General features: G+C 43.5%; 2 protein-coding genes across 2 annotated transcripts; one reads left to right on the forward strand and one right to left on the reverse strand.

The window, feature by feature from the left end:
* Nucleotides 1–6,843: 6,843 nt before the first annotated feature.
* LOC136447716 (protein mono-ADP-ribosyltransferase TIPARP-like) lies at nucleotides 6,844–11,140 on the reverse strand. Its single transcript, XM_066446758.1, has 6 exons — nucleotides 10,961–11,140; nucleotides 10,392–10,518; nucleotides 8,875–8,969; nucleotides 8,239–8,318; nucleotides 7,193–7,635; nucleotides 6,844–7,002 (listed from the first exon to the last, which is right to left on the reverse strand). The coding sequence occupies exons 1-6, from the start codon at nucleotides 11,044–11,046 to the stop codon at nucleotides 6,844–6,846; spliced, it is 990 nt and encodes a 329-aa protein (XP_066302855.1). The 5' UTR covers nucleotides 11,047–11,140.
* A 3,050-nt stretch (nucleotides 11,141–14,190) lies between these two features.
* LOC136446900 (probable LIM domain-containing serine/threonine-protein kinase DDB_G0286997) lies at nucleotides 14,191–18,425 on the forward strand. Its single transcript, XM_066445546.1, has 2 exons — nucleotides 14,191–14,807; nucleotides 15,075–18,425. The coding sequence occupies exon 2, from the start codon at nucleotides 15,080–15,082 to the stop codon at nucleotides 17,180–17,182; it is 2,103 nt and encodes a 700-aa protein (XP_066301643.1). The 5' UTR covers nucleotides 14,191–14,807; nucleotides 15,075–15,079; the 3' UTR covers nucleotides 17,183–18,425.
* The last annotated feature ends 848 nt before the right edge of the window (nucleotides 18,426–19,273 follow it).

The following is a 19,273-nucleotide window of genomic DNA, read 5'->3' on the forward strand; positions in this document are numbered from 1 at the left end:
ATAGTACAGATACAAATACAGATCGAGTATGGTGACCGTGTCAATTGACACGGTAGCCTTCGCGTGAATTTGTTTAAGGTGGATGACAGGTTGTGAATCTGAGACCCACACACTTTGGGCATCCGCCTTCTCCAGCGGCACCAATTCGAGGGAGACGTGCTGGTTCTGGTTGGGATGCTTGCAGCGAGCTGCCGGATGACTCTTACACTCGAGGTCCGCCTTGATAACGCCAGCCCGCCTGGCGCTGCTCTCGTCCGCCAGTTGAAGACAGCTGCCGTTGGAGACTTGTCCCTCTAACTGAGGGGGGAATGCGTGTAAAGTGCCTTTCCCAAGGGCACAACGTCGGGGCGCAAGTTCGGACATGTCACTGGGCACAACCCTGGGATTCGATCCCGGGTCCCGTTGTTTGACAGCCGCGCGCTCTACACTTGCGCCACACGACGCCACCCACTGTAGCGCTACTATTCTTTCAAACGCGAACTTAAAACCACCGCCAACACCCCTTTTTCTCCATACCGCGAAATAAAAACCACGCGAACTTAAATGCATTTACAGTAACAGAAAATCCTTCACAGACAGGAATACTCTAACCTAACGCTTGATCCACTACTGAAATTAAGCATCCTTTATACCAAGCCCCAAACGAGTGCACCCTTAATTCATCATGAAAAGTTTCCTGAGACTAGACTGCCAAAGATGACCATCTTGAAAATTCTGAAGGTTTAGCTATTTATTATCAAATTGCCCAACTGCGTGGATTTTCATACATTTCTATCGTTTTTCTAAAAAGAAATCGCACTTCTGGCACAAAGAATCCGTGTTAACTTCGTCTCCTGTGCAATTTCAATGTAATCCATGTTCCATATAGATTGACTCAAATAGTAGCATAGTGCTCAGTCTTAAGTTATATAGAACTATGATAAGCAAAGGCGTAGATATTACTTGCCATACATCTTATCAGTTACAATTGTTGCACTATAAAGTTTGTGCAATACAGTCTGTTTGATTGATTGATTGATTGATTGATTCATTGGTCTATTAATTGATCGATCAATTGTTTGGTTGATGGATTGATTGGTTGGTTGGTTGGTTGGTCGATTAGTTCCTTACCAGAACGTTAAACAGAAGTATGAATAACATCTGCCGGTTCAAAGCAGATGACACAGTAATTCTCATCATTGTTCCTGGGCGCATCTACTGCAAAGCCGCTCTTCTCCGCTATAGACGGCGTAGCTGTCTCATGGTCCACTTGCAGCTGGTGTTCGGCCCCTCGTAGAAATAAACCTTTTCGTCGTCTTCAAAGTCAATATTGAGGCCGAGTGTTTCTGGATCATAGAAAATATTTGTGAAACATATCTCCTTGTGTTGCGAACACAAAAAGCGGCACATAAATAAGCTACACCGGTGATCTCCATAGTTTCACGTGCCTAGTGTAATAGGCCGATCCCACAGCCCCGCCCACCTCCGCCAAAACGTAGAAATGCAAAATCAAAACATAAAAATGCTAATATTTGACGGACATATAGTCACTCTCTCATTGTTTGAACCGCTAATTGTGATGGACAGTCAAGCCTCGGTTACACATAGCCGAACATGGCTCCCGAACACCAGCCGACTCGGTCGCGATCGGCTGAAGTTCAGGAGCAGTCTGACCAGTTTTTAGGCCACGCCTATCTTTGGCGCCGAACATGTCCCGACCATCTCCTAACCAGAACATGAATTACTCCAGACTGAGCCCCGAATGCTTTCTAGCCTACTCCCAACAATCCCGACCTCTAGCCACAGACTGCCGAATCTCTCCTGACTAATTCCTGACCGATTGCAGACCCTCTCACGAATTGAAATGGACTTATTCAGCGACTTTCAAAAGAGGGACCATTTTTTTAAAATCAAGTGACCCACAATCCATTCTTCTATGTTGTTAACATCACCGAGAGATAAAATTCGGACCATGGCTAGCTTTAATACGGCTTTCAGTGTTCTTCTTTGTTTTTGGTCGTGTGAAGGTCGGGGGTGATTCTCCCACGTCCCGATAGTAGTCACTTGGTTGGGAATGAGTTAGCAGAGATTTGTCTACGGCCTTGGGGTGAGTCATGGGTAGGTTGGAAACTAGTTGGGAGTACGTCAGCAGAGGTTCTGGCGTTGCTAAGGTTCTAATTTTAATCAACATGGCAAGCTTATGCGAATATTGAGGTCACCGTTACGGGTCAATGACCTCCCACGGTGACTGTCACACAAGCCTGCATGCAACAGTTGTTGAGTTCGGTGAAAGTTTTAACGTAGCCAAGATTTAACCAATTATCTATCAACTGGCCTTGGAACTGTAAGTTTGCCTGCTTTGTGAATGGCGTATGCTAGTAAAACTGATGGTTTTCTGATGCCTTGGTCATAATTGCCGATATAGTCGATTATGTATAATTCAAACCATTCATACTATTTTTTTCTGGGGGAGGCCCACGAAAAGCCACCCCCGCATATGTTCTCTTTCTACTGTATTATCCTATAGTTTTAATTGTTTGTATATATTTATATCAAACAAAACGAACAAAACGTGGCCATTACCTCTAGACAAAGGTCAGTTCTGAGGCCCTCTAAAAACTTCGACCTTTGACCTCCGAATATGAGGTAACTTGATACCAATGACGTTGTATTACTTATTAGCACAAGCAAGCCAATACATTAATACCTAAAAAAATCAAGCTAAATGAACATGAAGGCTTCCTATGAGGCAACAAAAATCATTTATTGAAATGCACGCAAAAGTGTATGAATAGTTTAAGACTACCTGTGCGAACTTTGGAGGAAAACAATGTGACAACTGTTATACAAACACTTATAACATCACTGTTTGGGCGATACATAATACGTTTTCAAATATGCCACGCACGGTATCCGATCTCGAGTTCATTCATCACATTCCGTGGATAATCCGTTACTGAAATGTTCGCAGGTACAAAGTTTTTGATTGTGTTCAATATACCATCAAGTGATTCACAGAAGTTTCGTACATTCAAAAGAACACTTTAGCTTCATGCTGTGGCTCGATTTAGAAATTTATGATGATGTTAGTGTGATACAACATCTTGACCAATTCCATAGCACATTGATCTCTGATATATACACAGATCTGGAAATAACTACTAGTATTTTGTTAACCAATTCATATCAAGCCATACTTATTTAATGTGTTAACTTGACAGGCTTGGCCCATCCTTAGCTCCTAGAAATAGAAGTAGGTTTGTTGATAAAGAAGGACTGAAGCCGATAACAGCTGGGTTTGCACTTGCCTACGGTAGTTTGAGCTATCATATGGCCATGTTGATTTGATTATATGGATGACATCCCCGCGCGCACCAATTTTCGTCCGATTAAAAAAATGAAAAAAAGGTTTCCACCATACTGTAAATAAAACAAAGCGGCTGCAAAATGATCAAATGTATGCCGTAAGTTGTAAAAAAGATATTGGAAAGCGATACTTATGTCGTAGCATACCAACATCAATGTCAAAGTCAAAGAAGAAACAAAAAAGAACCTATATTTCGGTATATCATACTCAGTGTGTTCGGTCATTTGTTCAACCTTCCTGACCACGTAGATTTTATGATACAGTATAAGCAACTTTTTTTTGTTGCTAAACCTTTTTTTTATTCGCACGCTCACATCAGTTTTTGGCTTCCGGGAGGATGTCATCCATATAATCAAATCAACATGGTCTAAGTGGTAGAGGCAGATTGTTGAGAAAGTGAGATTGCAGCCAATGATGACTGGGCGTCCCTTACCAGCCATAGTTAGGATTGAAAGTAGAGGTAGGCTGTTGAGATGGTTAGCTTGCAACCAATTATGGTTGGACTGTTCCTTTCGTATCAAGGTTTGGGCTAATTGAGTAGGAGCAGTTGAGAAAGTGATGTGCAGATTTTAGAGATGGTTAACCACGCTGGTCCGCCGCTATGGTAAAGTCCCAATCACTAAGGGGGTATCGGGTTACCGGACGCCTCTGCGGGCTCCCGCGGGCCGATGCCCACCAGCCTGTGAATCTGTTCAAATTTCATAAATAGTTTCAAAACGATCCCCTCGGTCAAATTAAAGGAAATGTGTATTGCGTATGCCCCCAATGTCAGCGTTTCGAATCCTGTAGAAAAATCCGGGTAAATTCAGGCTTGAGCCCGATAAATGCCGCCTTCTAGAACGGGAATATTAAAACCAGAAAACTGATTTTAATTGGCTCCAAGATTTACTGAATATTCTACATTTTGGCAGTTTACAGAACGTTACCATAAGATGTAACTTTTGTCTTAGGATTTCTTATTTTTCGAATTAGAAATATTCTTGAGATCGGGCAAAAGGCGTAAAATTGCTTGTTTTTACCTTCCAAGACCCATAATTCAACATATCTGCATTTTTAAAAAATCCCTAATACAGAAACCTCAGGAAAACTGTTGGCTTTATTTCAAGCCGTCAATAAGGCAAATTAGACGCTTTTTGGTCCCGATCTAAATATGGTGTTTGCACGCATGTCATGCCGCACGGATAGGGGTAGGGGGTCACTAATACCGGCGTAAACATTCCTTGAAATATTTTACTTCACTAACAAAGACGTGAGTAGCTTCTTGACATGTTGATTAACCACATCAACATGTCGGCATGTACTTATCGTCCAGAAAATGATTTGTATTTGTAAAAAAGTCGGTTTCCGTTCTGATGTGAGGCACGCAGGAAAAAGAGCCAGTCGGCAAGGAATTTCAGTGGATACTTGCTAATGACCTCAGGTAACCCCAAACCGAACACGCGTTCTGTTCGATCGTACGTCAATCATGTCAGATCGAACGTGAAAGAACATGCTTTGTGTCCGAAAAAAGTCTGGGACTTTTGGGCATAATTTGACCACCGTGAACTTTTGCCTACTGATGGTTGGGGTGCTCTTTGTGCGGCATAGGCTGAGTAAGAAGTATGAATAAAGGTAAGGTAAAGCGGTAAAGCGGTCAAACGTTAGACAGAGGACGCTTTTAGTGCATTGTGGCTTCGCTGCGTAAAGAAGTAGGAGTAGGTTTTTGAGAAAGTGAGTCAGTCATGGACGATTAATATTCAGCTGCCTCTTGCATATCAAAGTTTGGGTTGGAAGTAAGAGCAGATTGTTGAGAAGGTGAGCCTGTGGCCGATGGTTGGGCTGCCCCTTGAGTATAATAGGCTAGATAAGAAGTAGGAGCAGATTGTTGAGAAGGTGAGCCACTGGCCGATGGTTGGGCTGCCCTTCGAGTGTAATAGGCTGGGGAAGGAGTAGGAGCAGATTGTTTAGAAGGTGAGCTTGTGGCCGATGGTTGGGCTGACCCTTAAGAATAATAGGCTAGATAAGAGGTAGGAGCAGATTGTTGAGAAGGTGAGCTTGTGGCCGATGGTTGGGCTGCCCCTTGAGTACCATAGGCTGGATAAGAAGAAATAGCAGATTGTTGAGAAGGTGAGCCTGTGGCCGAAGGTTGGGCTGCCCCTTGAGTACCTTACTCTAGATAAGAAGTAAGAGCAGATTGTTGAGAAGGTGATCCTGTGGCCGATGATTGGGCTGCCCCTTGAGTACCATAGGCTGGATGAGAAGGAAAAGCAGATTGTTGAGAAGGTGAGCTTGTGGACGATGGTTGGGCTGCCCCTTGAGTACCATAGGCTGGATGAGAAGAAAAAGCTGATCGTTGAGAAGGTGAGCTTGTGGCCGATGGTTGGGCTGCCCTTCGAGTATAATAGGCTGGGGAAGGAGTAGGAGCAGATTGTTGAGAAGGTGAGCCTGTGGCCGATGGTTGGGCTGCCCCTTGAGTACCATAGGCTGGATGAGAAGGAAAAGCAGATTGTTGAGAAGGTGATCCTGTGGACGATGGTTGGTCTGCCCCTTGAGTACCATAAGCTGGATGAGAAGAAAAAGCTGATCGTTGGGAGTAGGAGCAGATTGTTGAGAAGGTGAGCCTGTGGCCGATGGTTGGGCTGCCCCTTGAGTACCATAGGCTGGATGAGAAGGAAAAGCAGATTGTTGAGAAGGTGATCCTGTGGACGATGGTTGGGCTGCCCCTTGAGTACCATAGGCTGGATGAGAAGAAAAAGCTGATCGTTGAGAAGGTGAGCTTGTGGCCGATGGTTGGGCTGCCCTTCGAGTATAATAGGCTGGGGAAGGAGTAGAAGCAGATTGTTGAGAAGGTGAGCCTGTGGCCGATGGTTGGGCTGCCCCTTGAGTACCATGGGCTGGATAAGTGGCAGGAGCAGATTGTTGAGAATGTGAGCTTGTGGCCGATGGTTGGTCTGCCCCTTGAGTACCATAGGCTGGATTAGAAGTAGGAGCAGATTGTTGAGAAGGTGAGCTTGTGGCCGATGGTTGGGCTGCCCTTTGAGTACCATAGGCTGTATAAGAAGAAATAGCAGATTGTTGAGAAGGTGAGCCTGTGGCCGATGATTGGGCTGCCCCTTGAGTACCATAGGCTGGATGAGAAGGAAAATCAGATCGTTGAGAATGTGAGCTTGTGGCCGATGGTTGGGCTGCCCCTTGAGTACCATAGGCTGGATGAGAAGAAAAAGCAGATCGTTGAGAAGGTGAGCCTGTGGCCGATGGTTGGGCTGCCCCTTGAGTACCATAGGCTAGATAAGAAGTAGGAGCAGATTGTTGAGAAGGTGATCCTGTGGACGATGTTTGGGCTGCCCCTTGAGTACCATAGGCTGGATAAGAAGTAATAGCAGATTGTTGAGAAGGTGAGCTTGTGGCCGATGGTTGGGCTGCCCTTCGAGTATAATAGGCTGGGGAAGGTCCAGGAGCAGATTGTTGAGAAGGTGAGCCTGTGGCCGAAGGTTGGGCTGCCCCTTGAGTACCACAGGCTAGATAAGAAGTAGGAGCAGATTGTTGAGAAGGTGAGCCTGTGGCCGAAGGTTCGGCTGCCCCTTGAGTACCATGGGCTGTATAAGAAGTAGGAGCAGATTGTTGAGGAAGTGAGCTTGTGACCGATGATGGTTGGGCTGCCCCTTGAGTGACATAGGCTGGAAAAGAGGTAGGAGCAGATTGTTGAGAAAGTGTTTGTGTGGCTAGTGATGGTTGGACTGCCGCTTTTGTGCCATAGTTTGGGGTAGAAGAAGCAGGTTGTTGAGAAGGTGAGCTTGAGGCCAATGATGATAGGGCTGCTCCTTGCCTACTATAGTTTGGATAGGTTTGGAGTGTTGCAACACGCACATTTGTTGCCAATGATGATGTACCTTGGGATTTATTCGGTGAGTTTGAGAAATGATAACCTGTACTTGAATCCTGATATGTGATTAGGTATGCAGGGTAGCACTGGTCATCTTTAAAGACAACAAAAATTTTGGGATTAGCTTCGTTATCCACACAAGAGTCGTAGAGATCACCGTTTGGATCGTTTTGGTCGATGGGAGGAGGGCGGGGGATACCTGACTTTCCTGTGGTGTAGCTACCAACTAAAACGTTAGCGAGAAACATGAATCTTCTACCATCAGGTGAGGCCCTAGAATACGCGTGGCTGTAGGAAGCTTTCTTTGCAAAGTAACTCCCTTTTCCATACGCGGTTGCATTGTTCCCACTGAGACGGAAGTCAAAGTTCTGGTGGCAGATGCCCCTGATGATGTCTGGTTCTGTGCCGTGGAATAGCTTCCTTTCATCTACAAGAGTAAGGAATGAGGCAATCATTCACTAACACTAGCCTCCATAGCAGGCTCTCTCAGCCTTTTTTGTTCGGCTTATAATACACCATTTTACAATGACTTCTTTTTGTACTGGGTCGTATCTACCGCGGTATCTACCGGGTCTAATGGTTACGGACTGGCTGCACAAACGACCCAGTACAAAAAAAAAAGTAATCAGCAAAAAGTGTATCATAAGACAGAAAGAGGCCCAGAGAGCCTGCTATGGAGGCTACACTAATGCTACGTCAGTGTAATCATATAATACACTAGATGGACTAAGCATGCTATAGAGAAGGAAAAATGGAAGTTGGTGAGACTAGTAATGAATGATACTGTAAGACAGTGAAATTTTGGAAGAGCCAGTTCAAGATCTATCATATATACGTTTATCTGTTACTGGTACAGTGCTTTGCAAATATATGGCTCTTCCCTTTTTCTTGCCATTTACAATAACCTTCTAATTTATCGTAAACAGCTAACCGTTATAGTAAGAGAAGAGGGTGCATTCTAATTGCAGGTTTAGGTAATCTTTTATTAGTTTTTACAATGAAATAATGATTTTACAAGAACATGATTTACCATTATGCTTGTGAGTTCTAGTCCCTGCGCCCCATCCACGTTGGTTGCCGATAGATTTCCTCGTCATTTGCTGTTTATTCCTGTAAATGTCCAATTGAAACAACAAAAATCATGACTCGGAGAAAGAGCTACTGTCTGTAAAATGTCTCCGTTGTGATCACTCAAGGAACTTGGAACAGGCTAACGGTCAAATTGGTCAATCAACTTCACTTTATATATTCTGCTTTAAAGACTCGATGGTTTTCACATTTTACGTAACATTGTCACATTGTCATCAATTGTATGTAAAGATGCAAGCAAATGACTTAACACAATCTGGAATATTAACAACAAAACCATAGCAAATACATTCGAGTGACTCTGAAGAAGAGTGATGGATGTCACTCGAAACGTCCCGAAGTAATCTCCGTAATTTATCCAGTAGGAGCTAGATTTTGAATTGTATAGGAGCGTATCAAATACAGAATAAGACACGACATATATTTGAAGACCTGTTATCATTGCATTATGTATCACTATTGTTATTTTGACATGTGTATGAAAGAAGAAGATTCCTGAAATGAAACAATGGGCAGTAACAGGAAAAAAGGACAGAAAAAGATCATTCATCTCAGAACAAGAAGAGAGTCGTCTCACATGTCATATTTCTCCCACAGGCGTGGATTCTGCACCCTCTCAATTTGAAGAATGATCATGTTCTCTCTCATTGTCTGTCTGAAAAGCGTCTCCACCTGAGAACAGAGGGTGGGGGGTACATTTATAATTATGACCGAAGCTGTCCCAGATGACATTGTCATACATGCCTAAAATATGCATCAGCGCTTCCAAGCATCATACATGGCAAGTGAGGAAGCCTACAATGTATAAAGCTACAAAGGCCACAAAGTATGGTATTTTATATAGATTATGCTACCTTCCACTTTGTTGGAGAAACATATGGCCACACCAATTTTATTTGTCGATTCTTGGATTTTTTCAGAAAAATGGTGGAGCGACAGAGCGAAAAAAATAAAATATATTTTTTTTCAGATAGTCTGGCGTGAAGATTAGAGTTTACATAACATAACTTTCAACTTTGTGTGGCTCATTTTATGCAATGCACCCCTTTCTTTGATCTATAGTACTATAATTTCAGTAACAAAATCACCTTTTGCCATGTAACATAAAGATTGCATTGCGAAATATCTTCAATAAATCTAAAATTATGACTTATGATAAAATGTGACCACACTTTTGAGGTATATACGGGCCTTGATAAACTATTTTGGTGTCTTTTGACTTTTACAACTGAAAAAACAGTAAAATCGTGAGTGAAAATTTGTGAATGGGAATAGCGATCCAATTTCTGAATAAGGGGAAGAAAATGAGAGGCTATTCCGAGAAGCAAAAAAAAAATTGTGTGGCCTAATAGATAAATATGTAGAATATTGATTTGAAAGGCTGGTGAATGATTGCATATTGTACAGCGACACGTTTAAGTAAGATTGCTGTGTGGGATAGGAATTTTACCAAACTTTCTAGAAATATTCTACCTGACCTTTTCTCCCATACAGTAACATCACTTCACCATTTCCTTGATAGGTTACTAGTTAACTTATTTAGCAGGAGAGAAAGAGGTTGGCTACCCTGTAACAATGTCTCAAAATAAGGAGAAATTCATGTAATGACGATTTTTGGCGTTTTTTTGTTTCATAACAAAAAACAAATTCGCCACAAATTGATATTTCAAAATATACTCGTTTACATGCATAATTCTTTAAGTATTACTATCATTCCTGCAAAGTTATATTGATAAACATCGAAGTACAAGCCAAGGAAAGCCTTTTCTCTAAAAATGGGCATGGCCTTATAAATCTTGATGACGTAATAATGACTTCATACTAATTTGCATAAATTATCACCTTGCTATCAGGTACTACCTGAAAAAATTAAGGTTGAGGAAGGTTTATGAAGCTTAAGAAAGGGTTTTTTTCAAAAACACCCCAAAACTCCTCAGCCACCCTTCAACGGCACCTTAATCTTCCCTGCTAGTAGAATGAACAAAGGATTACATACGATGCATTCAAAAAGCTAAAATACTGTACAGCCCCATAAATTCATACTGAGGCTGCATGCATTAATCAACCAAGAGGGATTTTTAATCTAGGACATACCTCCTTAAACTCTGAGTGTGTAGGTGCCAGGGGAACTCTAATGAAAGCTTCTTTCTGTGGCAGTGGCTTCCATGTTTTTGGAAGAGATCCCTTTGTCCCGGATGAGGACTGTCTTGTGTTTGTGGCTCTGTTGGGTTTAGTGCAATAAACATATGGTTGTTATATGATTAGAGTGACTATACTAAACTAAACTAAAATCTTTTACCAACACAGCCTGTAATTCGACATTAATTATGTAAATTAGTGTGTCATTTACATAATTGTGGAGGATGAATACGAAAACCAAAGAATGTGTCTTTAAAACTGCCCGCACAGATAACCTTGGTGATAATTTTTCTATTGATATCATCTTTACATGGCTAATCAGAGAAAAATAGCTGCGGTACGATTGCTTGACCACAGGTTTTTACTTCTATGTGTGAGAGTTACTTTAAATGTAAATGTAATGTAAATAAAGAAAACCAGCCGATTTTGCAATAGTATGTACCCAAACAAAATCATCAATGTCCCGACTAAAAGCTGCAAAATGTAAACTGCATCAGAGATCATGTCAAAGGAAAAAGACATACCTCGCTGTCTGGAATTGTACAAATACTGGACGCCTTCGCACAAGCCTCTTGGTGGAGTAACGTGGATCCAAGTTCTGCTGGTACATCTTAGTAAAGTCCAGAATGTAGGTGTACTCGTCTGTTTGGAAGTTGTATCTGGGCTGTTTCGTGAGGTATGCTCGCTCTATGTCATCAGAGGTAATGTAAGTTGATGATTCATACTGTAGGAAACAACATGACGTATTTATCATCTATCATAGTATCTATGATTATTGTCAGTTCTTATGTGGTATCTTGATAAGAAGCGGATAACAATTGTATACTTCAATATGACAATACAGAAAGTCAATTTGGACTAATTGAATAGTCTTGCCATTTCTTAGTTTCAAGAAATACAGAAAGTCAATTTGGACTAATTGAATAGTCTTGCCATTTCTTAGTTTCAAGAAATACAGAAATAGATTAATACCTCTTCATTGAATGTGTTACTTTTCCTTTTTTTCATAGCCCTGTTACCGGATGGGGGGTTGCTGTTAGTGTTGATGTTGCATTAAAATTTTGTCAGACATGCTGTTTGTCAAAGATTTGTATGCCTTTTTACGGGAATAGCATATTTAGACACTTTCAGCCTACATAATCATCAAGATGACGTCATCATGACGCCTTAAACGTCATAATGATACCAAGATTTTTGAGAAGTAAATATTGCATGTATATTATCCCCTACATATTTGGTGGTCATACGCTACCTGATATAGTTTGGAAGAGGCGGGCATCAAAGTGACCCATGCGCAAAGGCCAAAGATGCACCAAAGGCCTGATCTGAACAAGGTTAACAAGAGTTCGTAGACCTCATATCTCCATGAGCTATCCTGTTTATGCAAATGACTTATACAAAAACGGAAGTTCTGCTGCAGTATCAAGGTCACATACCAGGGGGCCCAAAATCGACCTGAACTTCGGCTTCACAACACCAGCCCACATTCCAAATATCATCGTAATCCATCAAGAGGTTCTTGAGTTATGCTGACTACAGTAGTGCGGAAACACAGACAGACAGACAGACACACAGACAGAACCAAAACTATATCTCCATTTTTCATGGAGATAACAATAAACACTGATATCTAACCTTAGTAATGCCATATTCACACCAAGAGGAGTTGTCTTGCCAGTACCACACCCATTTTGTTGACCAAGCTCCACTGGCAGACTCGACAGATGATGGAGTTGACAGCCGACGGATCCGCACATGTTTACTTGGGTGAGAATCTGAGATTTCTAACTCCATCCTATCGAAGTGAACAGTCCAGCCATTTCTGTGAATGTCAGACCTTAGTATTAGGAACATATGGTACTTTAGAGTGCGTGGAGGTTGAGTGATTGTCATCCTAGCTACGTTCCAGTGCTACCACACTCTCCCTTCACCAACCAGGGAGTGTGGGAGCCCCGAAACGAACTAGGATGACACTCAGGCAAAATGCTGGTACTCGTACATCAGTTATAGTCGTGACGAAACACTTTTCTAATTCATCTGTGATTTCTCAGTATGTTAAAGCACTTCTGAATACTTAAACCTTGAACGTAACAAAAATTGTAACTTGGGCTTCTGTGTGATATAGTATTAAGGGTAAAGGTATGAACTGAAATACGATATAGACATCGCTTATTTCGTAATCGTCTGTAGAAAGGTGATGTTGGAATAGTCCACTTTTGTATAGCAGAAATCTTGGAAGGATCAATATCAAAATAATGATAAGCGGATGAAAAAGCTCAAACTACAACGTCGTAGGGTATACGTTTTCTTTATCTTTAACGATACAATTGGCTCATCGTACAGAATACCAAAATACACATTTGGGAGTGATACGTTCTGGTTCGTTTCCTTTCTCAAAGGGAGTAAAATAAACACATTGTTGTCATGGTGGAACACGAAGCCGGAGAGAACTAACTTCAAATGTGCTCATTTTTGAGGTAAGAAAAATACTTACAGGCTTGGTTCAATGTCGTTGAGTGCAATGTTGACATTGGAAGGCCGGGAGAAGACTTCTTCCATTCTTGCTGTAACTTCGGGGCTGAAACTCACCCACTGTTTACCTAGACATGGCACCATCGTTTTAAAGAAGTTATAAATATTTTTCAACAAAAATAGTTCTGAGTGACCTCAACACAGCGAGTGAGAGTGGGTGAGAGTGATCGAGTGTGTATGAGTGAGTGATCGAGTGCATGAGTAATAGTGTGTGTGTGTGTTTGTGTGTGTGTGTGTGTGTGTGTGTGTGTGTGTTTGTGTGTGTGTGTGTGTGTTTGTGTGTGTGTTTGTGTGTTTGTGAGAGTGTGGGGGGAGGGGGGGAAGTGAGTGAATGAGTGTAATTTTGTGAATGAGCGAGGGAGTAAGTAAGTAAGTGAGTGAGATTTAGTGAAGGGAGTGAGTGAGTGAGTGAGTGAGTTAGTGAGTGAGTGAGTAAATGAGTGAGTAAATGATTGGGTCAGTGAATGAATGACTGATGTACTTAGTAGAGTGATTGTACATTGTATGGGCGCCTTTTGCTGGAATGTAATTAAAGATTATGAAATGGACATTTTCATGTATGATTTTTACATGACACATCTTCACCCGGTAAATCTTGATACTGCCACAGGTAAGGTGCCTTGATATGATGGTGGAGGCACAGTCGGGACTTGAGACATCTCCCAGAAAGGAATCCTTCACAGATGGTCGTATCGCTGTCCAAGATACGTTCTTCGTTCGGATCCGGGGTCTTAGGTCCCACTGCTTGGACTGGTAAGGATGCATTTGCTTGACTTGTGGGTCTTGATGTTGTCCTGGCCAGAGATGTCTTAGTAGATGTAGCTTGATTGAGCTTCCTCAGATTTGAGACCACTGCTGTTTGAGGAATCAGTAACGTCTTCATAACAGTTCGCCTATTTCTCTTGGCCATCCGGAAGTCGGATAAGATTCTCCGTGTTTGCTGAGTGTCAAAGTAGCAGTCATGGTCCAGACCACACGCATTGTTGGCACAGCGGCCTCTAACAAACCCCGAACACACGTGGATGTCCGGGCATCGGTCGGCTTTCAGGCAAGTGTGGGTGTTGTACGCATGGCACACTTTAGGTGTTGAGAAGCGGATAACATTGAAAATCTCATCATCCTGCAGGGTATCAAGCTGAAGTTCACGAATGACATTTCTTGCTTGTTCATTGTACAAGTCGTGGATGAACTTACACCTAGCGCCATATAGTTATGTTAGGTTTATGTTAATGATGACAGATGACGTCATGTTAGGATCACGTGTTCACGGTGTTGCTTTATTCCGGCCATCTTGGAATCCGCCACGCTTGTGTGTAATAAAGCTCCCGAGTTGATCCCTGCGTCCGAGTCGCTCGCTAATGCGTATAGCGCCCTTGGCCACTTTGTGGCGTGGTAGCACCTGTGAGATTATTCTGAACCCACGAAGACCCATCGACCGCAAGAAAACAAACAAGGGATCGGAGCGTCCGGGTCGCAACTTTTCAACCGGAGCAAGACACAGCGCATGGCGTAAACCGGGAAATCTAACTTCTTTGACAGCTTGGAGGGTACTGCCTGGTCAACACGTCATCCCTGGACCCCAAACTTCGCCACACCCAAACAGAAGGGTCTATGGAGCGAAGGAAGACACAGGGAGTCGACCAGAACGACCTTATCGGCAACCAGAAGACATTTCCCTCCCCAGTTCTGCGGGCCGACATGTCCAAACGTCAGGGGAACGTAAGTGACACGAGGCGCCGCCATGTTGCTCAAAGTTTGAGCCGACTCTGATCTCGTCCGAGAAATATTCTACTAAGTGCCTGATCCAATCATCTCTGGAACCCGCTGCTCAGCAGGAAGGCAAGTACTTTGTAGGTTGATCTGACTAGAAATACGATTTCATTTGGATTCAATCCCTCGTTGTGTTTGCCGTAATTTGCAACAACAACAACATAGCGCCGAGGCGACCCAGTTTTAGGGACTCGAAGCAGCTGTCACGGAAAACTTTCCCTCATCACAGGGACGGATTTTCTAGCGGGCGAAGAAGCTCCACATTTCCAGAAAATTCACAGAACCTTTGATTGTATTCGTGACACCAATCACTTCATGCAAATCCCGTTTATTCAGTAATTATGCAACCCTCAGCGAAGAAGGAGCAATGGCGGGGAAGGAAAACAACATCCGGGACCTGGCGTTCCAACAACTTCAACCAAAACCCCAGCCCTCAACAAGATCCTGACAGGCGCTGGAGAACCCAAGATCTCCCCCGACGCCCGAAGAACCAAGAACCTAAAAGGGACAAGAAGATCTGCCCGATTTGTGAACAAGCGGGACGGCAAGTTTTCGATCACTTCCTCAGTGCGTGTCCGTACTTGCCCGACGAGGACAAAGAGAGGAGTTTTGCGCGCCACGTGGGCGCCCCTCCCCAGCAAGAATCCGGACGCGGAGTGAAAGCAAGTGCTTCACCGAACCTTGAAGCCTTCCACAAGGGAGCGATGGTCAAGATACTCCTGGATTCGGGGGCAGAGTCGAGCATGATTCGTGCCGATGAAGCGCGGCGTTTGGGGTTGTGCATTTCTCCCAACAACACAGATCTTACTCCAATTCAAGCAGATGGGCGCCGACTTTCTGCCGTAGGTGAGTGCTGTACTACGTTCTACAAGAAGAAAGTAGCCCTTCAGTTTGATGCGATCGTAGTGGAAGACCTCGTCGATCCGATTATAGCCGGAAGCCCCTTCCTTGAGTCCAACGGTTTAATGATAAACTTCAGTAAACATTATATTCACCTCCCTGATGGATCCATCTTTGATTATTCCACGTCTACCACACAAGCCCAGCCACGTATTCATAGCATTTCGTACAGCAAAAATCGTACGCAACACAACCTAGCACGCTCTAGAAGGGCAGCTAGCTGTTCCAGTGTACAAGTTCAAGAGCCCAAGGTCATGCACCTGCTACATACCACTCCCGTAGTTAATGTTGTGACCAACCCTGCGGTGACTGAACAACAAACAAACACAAGGTCACTGATCCACGCCCTAGAGCACCTGTCACCTGCTGCAAAGGCTGACACACTACCGGTGAAGGAAAAACACCTGTCACCATCAGCAGATGTCAACAGACAGGTGAAGGGAGAAACCCAGCCTTCACCAGCATCAGCAGATGCCAACAGACAGGTGAAGGGAGAAACCCAGTCTTCACTAGCATCAGCAGATGCCAACAGACAGGTGAAGGGAGAAAACCAGCCATCACCAGCATCAGCAGATGTCAATAGACAGGTGAAGGGAGAAACCCAGCCATCACCAACATCAGCAGATGCCAACGGACAGGTGAAGGGGGAAACCCAGCCATCACCAACATCAACAGATGTCAACAGACAGGTGAAGGGAGAAACCCAGCCCTCACCAGCATCAGCAGATGTCAACAGACAAGTGAAGGGAGAAACCCAGCCTTCGCCAGCATCAGCAGATGTCAACAGACATGGGAAGGGAGAAACCCAGCCTTCACCAGCATCAGCAGATGCCAACAGACAGGTGAAGGGAGAAAACCAGCCTTCATTAACATCAGCAGATGTCAACAGACAGGTGAAAGGAGAAACCCAGCCCTCACCAGCATCAGCAGATGTCAACAGACAGGTGAAGGGGGAAACCCAGCCATCACCAGCATCAGCAGATGCCAACAGACAGGTGAAGGGAGAAAACAAGCCATCACCAGCATCAGCAGATGCCAACAGACAAGTGAAGGGGGAAACCCAGCCATCACCAGTGCCATTACATCAGTGCTCCCCAACTGAAGGTGAAGCTGAAACAAAACAGACTGTGGTAGTTTATCAGCATTCACCCACACAAGGGATTACCAGCACTCCACAGGTGAAGGAAGGCCAACATTCAAACACGGATGCTGACACACTTCGGGTGAGCGAGGAATGCAAGACCTTGCCACCCTTCCCCAACACACTGCAGATACAGGAAAAATGTCAGAGCTCCCCAAAAGCAGCCGCACTCTTGGACACACTACAGGTGCAGCTGCTATACCAGAGCCCACGTGACTGTCCTCCTGCTCCACCTGACCATCTAGACCGTCAACACCCACGTGACCATCCTCTACCGACTCGTGCACCTGACCTTCCAGGTTACCACCACCCAGCAGTTCGGCCCCCGCCTGAACCACCCCCAAGACTGTTCAGTCAAAACCCAGGTCACCTCAGAACTCACTCACAGAACTTTATTCCATAGCAAAATGCATCATTGAAGGGGACACAACTAGAATTGGAAATCATTTTCTACAGAATTTTATTGAAACAATGTTTACAACATGTATGTATGTGATTATCACAATTCCTTTGAACGAAGATGAGTAAGACAGACCACAGAGTTCTTTATTCCTTAGTTTAACCCTCTTGGAGAAGAAACATAGGTTAGAAAGACGAAACATTTAGTCACTCCAATTACAGATATTCTTCTAGCTCCAATGTTTACTATTTTCGTAATGCAGTTTATTAGTTGAAATTAGTCATATATTAACTTTATCGCCTTTATTTGTAATGAAAAAGAAAGGTAGAAATGTAATTAAGAGAAACATTGTCGTCCTTACACGAAACAGGAAGTGTAGAAAGGTAACATTGTTATCATCCCCACTGCACATGTAATAGACATATTATTGTCTGTATAGGTAACAGGAAGGATCGATAAGTAATTAAGACATGTTATCACCCATACTTGTAATAGGAAGGGTAGATATAATAATTAAGACACACTCTTGTCCACACATGTAACAGAAATGATCAAAATGCAATTAAGACACGTCATCATCCGTACATGTAATAGGAAGGGTAGATAAAATAATTAAGACACAATTGTCCATACATGTAACAGGAAGGATCAAAATGTAGTTAAGACACGTTATCGTCCTTACATGTAATAGGAAGGGTAGAAAAATAATCAAGACCATCTTGTCCATACATGTAACACAGTAACAGGAAGGATTGAAAAGTAGTTAAGACATTATCTTCCTTACAAGGATAGAACAAATAGAGGAGACGCGTTATTGCCCTTATGTGACGGGAAGGGCAGGAAAGTAGTTCAGATTCATATCGTCTATATATGTAACAGGAAGAGTAGAAAAGTAGACAAGTTCAGTTAAGATATGTTATCATCCTTACGTTAAACAGAAATGGTAGAGAAGTAGTAGAGAAACTGTTTTCTTCCCATTGTCGTTAAGACACTTGGTCATCCTTACATGTTACAGGAAGGATTAGCATATTCCGTGATCCATATCCCTTTTCATTCGTAAATGAGAGTTTCATGTTATCACCACTTCGTTTGAAAAGAGAAAAAGTGAATCACGCCATATAGTTATGTTAGGTTTATGTTAATGATGACAGATGACGTCATGTTAGGATCACGTGTTCACGGTGTTGCTTTATTCCGGCCATCTTGGAATCCGCCACGCTTGTGTGTAATAAAGCTCCCGAGTTGATCCCTGCGTCCGAGTCGCTCGCTAATGCGTATAGCGCCCTTGGCCACTTTGTGGCGTAGAGTCACGCTGACAGGATCCCTGCAGGAAGTTGCGACAGACATGGAAGAAGCGACACTGGTCTCCCTTCTTGCAGCCCGCTTTGGTAGTGTGGCGGAAGCAGAGACGTGCTCTCGGAACCATGACAGAAACCACTAGTTCTCCATTCGTGGCCTCGTAAAGGCGGAACTTGTTCGGGTGTCGCCGAAACCAGGATTCAGTTTGATCAAGGTCTAACCCAAGTTGACGGAACTGCCGTTGCCAAAGTCTATCAAGGGTTTCTCTTCCGCCGTACTGGGAGCACATCGCTTGAAACATATCCAGTTCTGAAGGCGCTGCTGTCGCCATACTTAATATTCGCACACGCTGTGGTTAACACAGTCTGACCTTAACAATGGCCGATACGATTCGGACTTTGCCATTAAATATTTTGTTTGACCAGTTGGTACCTTGCGGATTGTTTTCATGGCAATTATTCCAAATCTTTGTCGTCTGTAACTGCACAGAATCTTTGCTGTGGAAGCTCACAAAAACTCACCGTTCCTCCTCGTCAATGATTGAAATCTTGAAAAACACGCTAGTGGGGAGACCTGCTTCCAACAACAGCCATTTTCGCCCCGACTTTTCATGTATCCACCAACATATTGATTACTTGCTTGCAAGCGGCTTGTCACACGGAAGTTCTGCGTCACTGTCAGACTAATCGAAGTTCATAGTACCCATTTTGCTGCTGCTATAACGGAGTTACCCATAAAGGTTACCTGCATTTTGAAAATCATTGCCGAGGACTGACACGTAACGTTACCTTAAGT

Source organism: Branchiostoma lanceolatum, chromosome 13 (assembly GCF_035083965.1).
Source record: "Branchiostoma lanceolatum isolate klBraLanc5 chromosome 13, klBraLanc5.hap2, whole genome shotgun sequence".
Lineage (NCBI taxonomy): Eukaryota > Metazoa > Chordata > Leptocardii > Amphioxiformes > Branchiostomatidae > Branchiostoma > Branchiostoma lanceolatum.